This window comes from Monomorium pharaonis, chromosome 1, assembly GCF_013373865.1.
Source record: "Monomorium pharaonis isolate MP-MQ-018 chromosome 1, ASM1337386v2, whole genome shotgun sequence".
Lineage (NCBI taxonomy): Eukaryota > Metazoa > Arthropoda > Insecta > Hymenoptera > Formicidae > Monomorium > Monomorium pharaonis.
In genome coordinates, this window is record NC_050467.1 from 29,079,123 (window position 1) to 29,091,044 (window position 11,922).

At 43.9% G+C, this 11,922-nt stretch overlaps 1 protein-coding gene across 1 annotated transcript; it reads right to left on the reverse strand.

The window, feature by feature from the left end:
- Positions 1-8,487: 8,487 nt before the first annotated feature.
- Positions 8,488-9,417, reverse strand: LOC118646773 (wiskott-Aldrich syndrome protein family member 2-like). Its single transcript, XM_036290401.1, has one exon. It carries the CDS (start codon positions 9,415-9,417, stop codon positions 8,488-8,490), a length of 930 nt encoding a protein of 309 aa, XP_036146294.1.
- Between the last annotated feature and the right edge of the window lie 2,505 nt (positions 9,418-11,922).

The following is an 11,922-nucleotide window of genomic DNA, read 5'->3' on the forward strand; positions in this document are numbered from 1 at the left end:
AACTTGTCTAAACGATGTTTACAACATATATTTTTTTCATTAAAATCGGTTTAACCATTTTCGAAAAAAAAAACACTTTCTTTATTTTTTCCCCCTCCATAACTCCCCAAAAAATGCAATTTTGTAGCTAATTTTTGGGTTTTAGATCTCAAGGGTGCCAACTAATGATATCAATGTGAGCTCGATTAGTGCGGGGGCAGATTTCACCTGCTTATTCCGCTATGCCCTATTAACCGATAAATAGAAATCTAGAATTGACCTAAAAGAAATTTACGAATCCAAATTATTGTATCGGGTATTAAGATTTTTCATAAAAATTTTTATAACCACTAAAAAATAAAATCTAAATAATTCATTTAAATAAATTTAAATAGTTATACGTAAAAAATAGAATAAAATAGAATAGAATAGAATAGAAGTTTATTCTGGTTTCCCTTTCGGGGTTACCAGGGTGTTTTAAAAAGTTCACCAAATCCTTTACACTTCTTATCCTTACATTCATACTCCTCTACATATCAGCTGTACATATAAAAATATAAAATATATGAAATATATAATATATAATACAATACAGGAAACGAAATATACAATAACAAGACAATCACAATTGTAAACGAAGCGGAAGTCCACCTGTCCCCCAACTTCTTCCCTATCATTATCTTATTATAATACATTACATGTCTAATCCCTTCCTACCGACCTGGCCATTGTGCAGCCTTACAGACTTATACCCCTCCTCTTCTTCACGGCCCTTCTACACCTTTTTTTCCCTCTCCTCCATTTCCCCATCCCCTCCTGCTTCCTCCTCCAAACGCCCTCACTGCCGCTTCCCAGTTAATTCCTCTCTGCTCCCCTCTCATTCCATTTGACTGTCCTCTCCTGAACTCCAAATCTTCTGGCTCTTACCGTCATCCTCTGCCTCTTCTTCTACCTTCTGTCTCTCCTCTCTCCAGTTTCCGTTCCTTATTATCACCTCCTTTTAACTCCTTCTACCTATAACCAAAAACAACTCTTATTTTCCTTCTTGCAATCCGCCTATCCTCCTCTTCCCCCTCCTCCCTGTCACTTTCTCCCTCCTTGCCGTCTCTTCCTGTCTTCCTTCTCCCTTCTAATTCAGCATTTCCTCTCTTATCCTTTGCCTCTTCTACCCTCTCCGCTCTCTCCTCCATCCTCTTCTTCTCCTCCTTGTCTCTGCTCCCTCCTCACCACCAGTCTCCATCGTCCCTCCACTCCGCTCCCTCTCTTCCCCGACCTTTTTTGCTCCTTGTTCCCTTTCCGCCTCTTCTCCCGCTTGTCGCCATCTGACCGTCTTTTTCTTCCCCTCTGCTTTCTCTTCATTCTTCCTGGCCGCTTCTCCATACCTTACTTCCCTTCTTTTCTTCCTCGTCTGGATCTCAGTCCTCTTCTTCCGTCTCCCACCTCTCCAGCCTCGCCTCCAGACATCTAAATCTTTCCCTAACCTCTTTCAACCTTTTTGACATTTTCACTTTGTTTTCTTAATTCTCTTCCAATCTCTTCTATCCTCTCTATCGCACTTTCTTCCCTCACTCTGTCCTTTTCCGTCTCCTTCATTATCCTGTTCTCTTCTCCTCCTCATTATTAAATTTTATCTCTGCCTCTATTTTCACTTTATCTGCTTTCTCTCACTCTGCTATTACTGTCTCCGCGTCCTTATACGTAAAAAATATTATAAGTTAAAAATAATAAAAATATAAAAAATTTAACGCATTTATTTAAAATATTTATTTAAGAAATTATATTATTCTTTTGATAGGTTATACATTAAACAATTTTAATTAAATAAGTATCATACGTATAATATTTATTAAACAATCAGCTTAAAGTATTTTGTAATTATCACACACACATATATAGTGTGTATCCATTCTTTAACTAGTATCGTGGAACAAATATTCTTTATATTGCAGACAATGACTGCAGCATGCGAGTGATCTCATCTAGGCAAAAAATGATTGTGACTCGTCAACTATAACAGAAATTAAATTTCATATTTATAAACACACATACACACATATATTGTCACGACTTTTCCTGACCGGAAAAGTAGCGATCAAAAACAGCAAGACCGGCAGGGTAACCGATACCCGTAATGCCATGTTTGCCGCGCTCGAATCTCGGCCACGCGCGATCGCAAATAATTGTTGGGCGCTCGACGACGCGTCAATTCGCGAAATTCACTACGCCAAGGTGGCCTCGATCCTCACGCGCCAATCCCGATTAACTCTGCCTAACGGTAGAGGGGCGGAGCTGAATGTAAGAGAGTGGGCAACGGAGACAACGCGAAAGGACGGACGACACACAAGCGGAATCAACTCCGTACTTAACGATTAACAGAACTTTATAAAAAATAAATGCAAACAGTAAAAAATGGTATCAAAGGAACGCGATCGATCCGCTGTCGCGATCGACACAACGATAACGTTTGTTGTTCCGACAATGCGGCGCTACGGCAACGAACCAGGTAACAAGACACGCGAACGATACACTGAGAGCTCCCGTGGCATTCGTACGGCCGACAAGGATGGATGAGGGGATTTTCCGCGCACAATGAGTTTCGGGCGCTCGAACGTGTCGACACTCGCGGCAACGATAGATCACGACCGCGAGGGTCGGGAAGCGATCGTCGTTCGCCGCCGCGTCCTACTTCGTCGTGAAACCAGAAGTCACATCCGCCCGCTACTCGCGGCACGATACTCGCTCGCGCGGGCTTTGCATCGCATGCGGTCAAGGGGAATCTCCGACGGAATCCGAATGTCCCCGCGAACGCCTACCCCGTGGTTCGGCGCGTTAGCGTCCCGCCCGCTTGCATCCGATAAACCACCAAAACCAAGTACGCGAGCGCGTGACCGCCCCGCGGCACACGCGACTCACGCACCAACGCGAAAACGGATGCAGAACGGACCCGGGGACACCTCGCTAGCCGGCAACCTCTCACACGAAACTCTTGCCACTGCGGACCACCTCACCGATAAGATCCAGGCTCCGATCGCTTCCCTCGTCACTAGGCTCGCCACGGCCGCTATCGTCCAAGCCTCACAAGCACGCCGGCCAGACCGATAACTCCTCGCCCTTACTACGCCGCTTATCGTCACGACCGCTCGTACGCAAAAGCGGGGTGGATCGCGGTCGATCCCGGATCGACGCCGCGACCCCTCATTCGATCATGCGCATTGTCTCCGCGCCGCGACCCAATTGCGGTAGGGCGCGCAGTCCTGCGACCGTAGGGACGTGCGCGCCATAATCTTTCCGAAGGCCTCGCAGGCCCCCGCGAAATTTTCCATCTTTCGCCGGGCTTCTGCCTGCACAGGGGCAGCGTACACCGCAACCTCCGCTCCACGCGAGAGGACCCGACGCCTTTCCCGATGCGTTTATTCCCATCGGAGCTCTTCTGCAGCCCTCCGAGATGCTCTTCCCGGGTGCTGCCGGGCGCCGCCTCTCCAGTCTCCGGCCGTGGCTTTCCCGGGCCACGCCGGGTCCCCGTGTAGGCCGCGTGCTCGTCTCTTCCGGCCGCCGGTGTTGTCCTCCCTCCTTCTCTGCATCGCTATCGCTCTCTCTTCCTCTTTCGCTTTCCCGCCGAACTCCGTCGTGAGGCGGCCGCCACACAAAGAAATAAATTATACAAAATTAATAGCACGCTTGCCATGCCCGTCGTGATTCCCCCTGGAGATCCTCTCTCGCTCCTCGCCTATTTTCCCCGCCCGGCGGGAATCCGCAGCCTGTGACGGGGGAGGGACGCTGCTATCCGTGGCAGCAGAGCTACCAGGTCACAATATATATATACATATATACATAGGCTACAGAGTAGACTGTATAAAATCTTATTGTGTGCCATTGGCTTTGCCTCTACCTGATTGATCAATTCGCCAATATATTCCATCACAAACTCGCCTTTAACGAAAATGATGGTACTCGGCCGACGCTCGTTTGCTCGTAAGCTCTGATTGTTCCCGTTGCTGCAATCTCTAATCTCGTTGCTGTTCTTTATCGAGACCTTCGTCGTAATCCGCGTACACTTCGCCGTCGTCTATTACCATCTGTAATTATACGTCTAGAATTCGTCGCTGCTACCGTGTACACGCATCGGCAAAAATGGTGTCCCTCGGTGTAAAAATTGGGGATTGCGCCGGTGTTGCATCCTTCATCAACGCCACACGCTCAAGAAGGATAGAGTTATGATGAGTGAGAAGACGTGATACCGATTTGCTGGTGTCCAATATCCGTTTCACTTGCACTCAAACGAAAGACGTCATTAGTATTGAGTGCGAGTGAAACAGATATGGACACCAGCGAATCGGTATCACGTCTTCTCACTCATTATAACTCTATCCTTCTTGAGCGTGTGGCGTTGGTGAAGGATGCAACAGCGGCGCGATCCCCACTTTTTTTGCTCCTCCGCGTGTCCACTTCACCGCGCGCCTAGTAACACGTACGGCGCTTCATGTATGATCGCCGCGCTGGACTCCGAGGGACACCATTTCTGCCGGTGCGTGTACACGTAACCGTTCTGTTTACGTACGTAGGTCAGAGCCTACGAGCAAGCGAGCGTCAGCCGAGCATCATCATCATTCTCGTTAAAGGAGAATTTGTGGTGGAATATATTAGCGAATTGATCAATCAGGCAAAGGTAAAGCTAACGGCACACAATAAGATTCTTTGCTGCTCTCGTAACTTATAATTTCTGAAAATTTTTAGGATTTTTACTTGACTGTGTAAAACATGCCGATAACCAACGAAAACCTAACCACTACTACGGCCATATTGATTTTAAACGACCATATTGCTTTTTAGTTCACTTGTGCATGCAGATGGTGTTGGCGGAGCGAGTACAAATAAGGATAGCATATGGACATAAAAAGTGGTCCATTTTAGGATATCTCTTCAATATCCACAAATGTATATCCTATGGATATCTTCATTAGGTCCATGGACATCAGGACAAGAAATGGACATAAAACGGATATTCATAGGATATCCTGTGCTGTCTGAGACTAATGCAAATATATTTTGTAAATATAACCTAATCGATGCAGCGCATTCAATTACGTTATATTTATAAAATATACTCGCATTAGTCGGCACCTGCAAAATATCATGATTCCAATGCAGCAGCGAACGTATTAAAGTTGCAAGTCGCGAGATACTATACAGGAGAGCATAATACTTGATCATACATACCTTCAAATTCTACAAGGTGCGATAATTGCATCTTGTCCAACGCTATTTTGCAGCGCTCATCCATAGCAAAAATACGACGACAACGGACAAAATTGATGAATAACACTTCACCCGCGTTAGAGCTAACTCGTCTAAACACGTTTGTACGTTAGAATTAGATACGTTATAACCGCGCAACACCGCGTCATCTTATGCCGCACTACTACGCATTACCACTACCTACTGTGCCCGCGAACGTTCGCGAATCAAGCGCTTCACACGTACACATCTCTATAGTTGTGTGCGTAGTGAATCGCTTTTGTTTTTCGACATCGCTGCTTTACAGCATAGCATTCCGATTGATATAATTATATGTATAAATTAGCTTAGCCATGGGAAAGAAATCCCAACTATATACTAGTTACTACAACCAAAATTTGCGCAACTACATTGATATAGTTGACATACTGAAGTCAAAAGTCATATCAATCTAATTATCTTTGAACGATCACCATAAGCATAATTATCGTTTAAAGATATCTAGATGATGCAACTATTTTGGTTACAACTAAATATTTCTGGTTACGTGAACTAAATCTTTTTTTTCCGTGTAGAAATGCTCTATCTTATCACCAATCGAAAAGTCTAATTAACTTGTCGTACGATACATGAAATGGTAGCCTAATGCATAACGCATAAGAGAATTAACCAATCAAAGGTTTTTATTTCTAGCGTTTGCGAACGCAGCTTTAAAAATGTTATAGCCGTTTGGATGATGTCTTTATTGTTGATTGATTGTTTATGGCCGCGGTTTGTCTTCATTATTGTAGGATGTGGCGAAGGAATGAAAGTCAAGAGCGTGTGTGTGTGTGTATTGTGACTCAGGATGGATGTCGCGGTGCGAAATACAGCGAGTTCCAGTGAGAGACGAGTCTCAGTGAGAAGCGAGTAACAGAGACAAGTATCCGAGATTATTACTGTGAGAGACATTAAGAGACATTGTCGTAAGAGACTACAGCGCAAGTTAATTACGCGAATTTAATTGTGATCAAATGTGCAAACGATCTAACAGTGCCCGAGCTGAAAGAGAAATTAAAAGGTTTAGGCTTGTCCTGCGTGGGGACCAAAAGCGAACTGATAGCGCTGCATTAACATGTGTTAACCGAATAAGCAAGATACAATCTGCAAACGTGTTTAAAGCAGAAGATAAATTGAGTATGTATAAATTTGGGAGCGTCCCAGATGCGCACAGTAATAAACGGACACTGTGTCCGTTTGTTACTGTGTCCGTTTGGTCTGTGTCCATTTGTTACTGTATCCGTTTCACTTAGCCTACTGTGTCCGTTTATTACTGTGCGCATCTGGAACTCACTCATAAATTTTACATTTTTTACATTCCGTATGTTGATAAATCCTAAATAAATAATGAAAAAATAAATTTTAATATTATTCTATTGCATAAAATTATGTTCTGAAATTTTTTCTTTTTGGAAAATTTTAAAAGACTATATCACATAATTTTTTTACAATAAATTACAGTAAATTAATTCTTTGATCGATAAATATTTTAAACATAGATAAATGTTAAAATCACCTTGTGACGAAAGTCACTGAGTCCCAGGGCCGACCATCCGCTTCACTATACAGGACTCGGCGTCCACGGACGCCCCTCCCGAAAGTCTAGTACCCCCGTCGGGAACCGATCCCACCACGCTGCTGGGAGCGCGTGGGGATCGCCCCGACGGGTATAAAAGCCGAGCTCGATCCGGATCGAGCACCATTCCTCGTCGACAGAGCTGGTCATCAGACCGCTCTGCTGCCTGGCGCACGCCGGCTTTCGGCTTCCTTGATTCCGCCGACGGAGCAGATCATCAGACCGTTCCGCCGCCTGGCGCACGCCGGCTTTCGGCCTCCTAGTTCCCGCCGACAAGGCCGGTCACTAAACCGTCTCGCCGCCTGGCGCACGCCGGCTCTCGGCTTCCTTGATTCCGCCGACAGAGCAGGTCATCAGACCGTTCCGCTGCCTGGCGTACGCCGGCTTTCGGCTACCTGAAATCCACAAACCCCGTGACCGCGACCGCGTACTACGGTGCTGCGCATAAGCGCGCTCCCGTCCGGATACCGTTAGACTAGCCTGTATATATATATTGTAAATATCTCTCCGTAGGTTAAGGTATGCATCGAGCATAAGATTACCCGCGTAGGCTAAGTATGTACATAGATAAAGCTTTATAATAAAGGACCGTTAATTTGATATCGGTATACGCAAGTTGGTTTCCCCCCTTTTCCCGAACCCTGGCATCCGGCGAGCCTGTCCGAGGCGATCGGGAAAAGTGAACCGTTACAACCTTTTTGGTCTGCAACGGTTCTTGATGTTGAATATAACTTTTCTATTAATTTAATATTTTTAGCTCATATATACTGTGCGATGATAATTTTGTTAGTCTTAAAGTGCAGTTACTGATCTAAATATCGATTCTCAGGAACATCTTTAAAATTCCCCTTTTTATTTGAAAATAATTTATTGCAAAAGATGGTAAATTCTTTACACACAGATACATTTTTTAGTAAAATTGTCTTCTGAACATAATCTATTCAATAGAATAATACATAAACATTGAAAATCTTTTAGTTATACCGTAGCAATACTATAACAAAAATATAATCTTACTGTAACGTTACTGTAATAAAATTGAAAGGTTCTATGCTGGTGAATGTTGAAATGTATATTTGAAATTACTGTTTTTTATAACAATAATTTCAATAAACAAAATTACAGTAGAACGAATACAGTAGAATAAATTGATTTATAATAACATTTATTAAAATTTAATCTTTTTTAATAACATTTTCTGTATTTTTTATATTGAATTATTATCAAACAATAATAAATTTTAATTAAATCAATATTTTAAACTTGCTTGAATTGCTTTTATATGTTTTAAAATATTTAGAATTGAGAAGAAATAATTACATATTATAATTTTTTGTTATATTTATTAAGATTTATATATTATGATTCATAATGATATATTTGTTAAGATTCATATTTATATCAAGATATTATGACATCATATAATTTTTTAATTGTGAAATTATCTGAAATAAAAATTAATGTAGCGTATAAATAAAAATTATTTTCTCATCATTGATATTGATCAATAGTTTTGAATGAATTCGCTCAATTCGCAGGCCGGGGAAGCTCTGTCTTCCGTCGCGAGTGGAGGGCTTATATACCCTCCACTCGGTGGTGAGGGAAAGAGAGAAGAGCGGAGGGAGCGAGCGAGGTAGGGGTAACGGCCTTACCTCCGTTCAAGCGGTAGTGGAGGAACGGCTCGTTACACCTCCCCCTCGGCAGACCCTGTCCTTATATACAATAACAAGCCTTTGTTTTAATAGCCACGAACCGTCGCGGCGGCGCCGGATGACAATTTTTCGCCCGTGCACGTGGTGACGGTACCTTTGTCCCGGGCGGATGCGGTCCCACGGCACGGTGCGGAGGGCGTCCTCAGGGAAGGGTCCCTCGGGGATGGCGACGGCTGGCGGGACCGGTGGTCCGGGTGGCGGTGGCGTTGCTGGGGTGCTTTCCGGCGGCGGGGGTCCGGTGAAATACCCCGGAGCTGGTAGTGGAGCGGGTGGCGTTGACGGCGGTGCTGGCGTTATCGGCAGGAGCGCTGGCTGCGGCGGCACGGGCGTCATCGGCAGCGGTGTTGACGGTGGTGTGAGCCGTGGTGTTGGCGGCGGCGTCGGCAGTGTTGTGGGCGGCGGTGCCACTGGGGATGCTGTTCCCGGCGGAGACGAACCGGGCCCCGCGATCGTCAACGACGCAATGTCCGGCATAGGGGTCTGTGCGGACGTTATAGGCCCCTCGGGTGCGGTGGTCACCACGCTGTTGTGGTCGTCGTTGTCATCGTCGAGGTCGGACAGCGTCGATCCGAACGTGGCCAGGAGCGCGGCTTGGCAAGCGGTGGCCGTGTTGGTGGGGGCCGGCTCGTACAGGCGCTCCTGTCGTGAACGGGTGGTCCGCTGGCGGATGGTCGCCGGTCGTCGTACCTCGTGTGTCGGTGGCGGCGTTGCTTCCTGGCCAGTGGCAGGCGGTGGACCGGTTCCTGGAGAGTCCGGATGCCTCGGTGGTAGCGGTCGTGCCGTGGCCTTGAAAGGGCGTCTGCTCACCGGGATTTGTGGTGGCCCGGTGATAGCGCGTGTGAGACGCTCTCGGAGTGCGCTCTTCTGCTTGCCCATGCTGACTGTTTTCCTCTTCTCCGTGACTCGTCGCCTTATATATCCTCCCGGTCATGTGGTGTTTCGGCGTCTTTCAGGTCCTTAACATGTGCGGTACCGATGATCTTGTCATGCTGATCCCGCAGGCGGACGATGACCGGGGAGATGTGTTTGTCGACGGTGTACGGTCCCGAGTAGCGAGGCGCTAATTTGCCCGCAAAATGTTCCTGGGCGTTCGACAGCGGGTGTTCTCGACGGTAGACGTGCTGTCCGATGTCCGGCCTCCAGTTGCGCCTCCGCAGATTATAATATCGTGCTTGCTTTGCCGTGGCTTCTTCTTGTCGGCGGGTGGCGATTTCAAATTGTTCGCGCATTTGCTGAATCTTTCGAACTCGCGCGGTTGGTCGGTCGGTCGGTGCGTCACCCAGGGTTTGTTCATGTTTCGCCCAGGCCTGCCAGATTTCCAGATCTGGTACCACGTTTTGGCCGTGGAGGGGGTAACTTATACCACAAGAGGTTGAGAGTTGACACAGCCAGGTTTTAGATGTCCTTCAGCGCCCTCATGATATTAACGACATGGTCATGTACTACGTAACCAATTCACATTAGGATCAAGGAGTAACGCGTATCTGTATAATGTTGGTCCAGTTCCGTGCTATTGTGCACGAAATGTCCTTGCGATAACACAAAGTTATCATGCAAAATAATCTCGAAGATCCATGATCGGATCGATCCTTGCACGCTTTAATTATCACTTTGTTCGATTTTATTATTGTCTCGCTCGTTAACATAATTACGTTATAAGATCGGCATATTTTAAAAATAGAAATCAAATAAATTTTATATTTTTTATACATTAAATGTATGTGTGTGTGTGTGTGTGTGTGTGTGTGTGTGTGTGTGTGTGTGTGTGTGTGTGTGTGTGTGTGTGTGTGTGTGTGTGTGTGTGTGTGTGTGTGTGTGTGCGCGTATATTAAATATCACAATTACATTAATATATAATCTAAAACAAATTATTTATAAATAATTCTGTGATTTAATGCAAATAAAAGTGACAATTTTTTAAAATAACTCTTACTGATTGTTATTATTTTGTAAATAAAATGTTGTAAAATTGTATTCAGTCTATTAGTTATATTCTTGTTGTGCTCTCTATTAGAATTAGGAATATATACAGTATTAAAATAAAATAATATATATATTGACGATTATTTAACAACACGTTGTAGAATGTCAATGATAACGACTCGTAAACGACTAAATGCACAATTTCCAAACATTTATTAAATAAAAAAATAAAGAAAAGAAAGAAAGTAAATGATAGAAATCCACTCTTGGCCAATGTGTACATCTTTTCCTCAAAAAATTATCTTAATTTAAAAAGATTTACGATTTGTGCGAAAATAGAAGATTAAATTATGTTATATCTGTTTTAATAAATAAATAAATTAATTTTTTTACTCTTTATTTGCAAACAACAATTAAAGATCAAGAAATTTAAATTCTTGAATTAAAAAAATAAAAAAATAAGAAAAAATATAAGTAAGAAATTAAGAATAAATTTCTATTATGCAGTTTTTTTGATAAACGACGTACACATTGTTGCTCAACGGAAACCGCGGGAAGGTGGTGGTCTTTTCCGTCAGTAGGAAATTATTTTCTTAAATATTATATAATGATATTATATAACATAGTGTAGAAAATATTTTTTTACATTTCCGAAGAATGAATGAATGGAATAAATGAAAGAATGAATAAATGAATGTATGAATGAATGCATGAATGTTTAATATATAGTACATAGATAGAACAGAGGATAGGATAGAATGATAAATAGAATAGAAAACAGGACAGGATAGAACAGTGAATAGAACAGAGATAGAAAAAATTGTAATAGATATATATACGATAGATATAAATAAAGAATATAAAGGACAGACTATAGAGAGAAAAAATAATAAATATAGTATCTTATTGGAAAAAAGCTTATTTATATTTTACTTAATATAATATTTTGTGTGTGTGTGTGTGTGTGCGTGCGTGCGTGTGTGTGTAAGTGAGTGAGTGAGTGAGCGAGTGAGCGAGTGAGGGAGGGAGGGAGGGAGGGAGGGAGTGAAGAGAGAGAGAGAGAGAGAGAGAGAGAGAGAGAGAGAGAGTAGAGAGAGAGAGGAGAGAGGAGAGAGAGAGAGAGAGAGAGAGAGGGAGCGGGAGCGAGAGAGAGAGCTACGAGGAGAGCGAGTGAGAGCGTCTCTGCTGAGAGAGAGCTGGAGAGAAGAGAGCGGAGAGAGAGAGAGAGGAGAGAGCTCCCTCTCTCGAGAGAGAGCTCGAGACTCTTCTCTGTCGCCTCGAGAGAGAGGGTGTGTGTGTGTGTTGTGTGTGTGTGTGTTGTGTGTGTGTGTGGTGTGTGTGTGTGTGTGTGTGTGTGTGTGTGTGTGTGTGGTGTGTGTGTGTGTGTGTGTGTGTGTGTGTGTGTGTGTGTGTGTGTGTGTGTGTGTAAAATATCTCACAGTATTTTTGAAAATACAA

Coding starts and splice junctions, on each gene's coding strand:
- LOC118646773 (XM_036290401.1), bottom strand. CDS start 9,417: ATGGGCAAGCAGAAGAGCGCACTCCGAGAGCGTCTCACACGCGCTATC.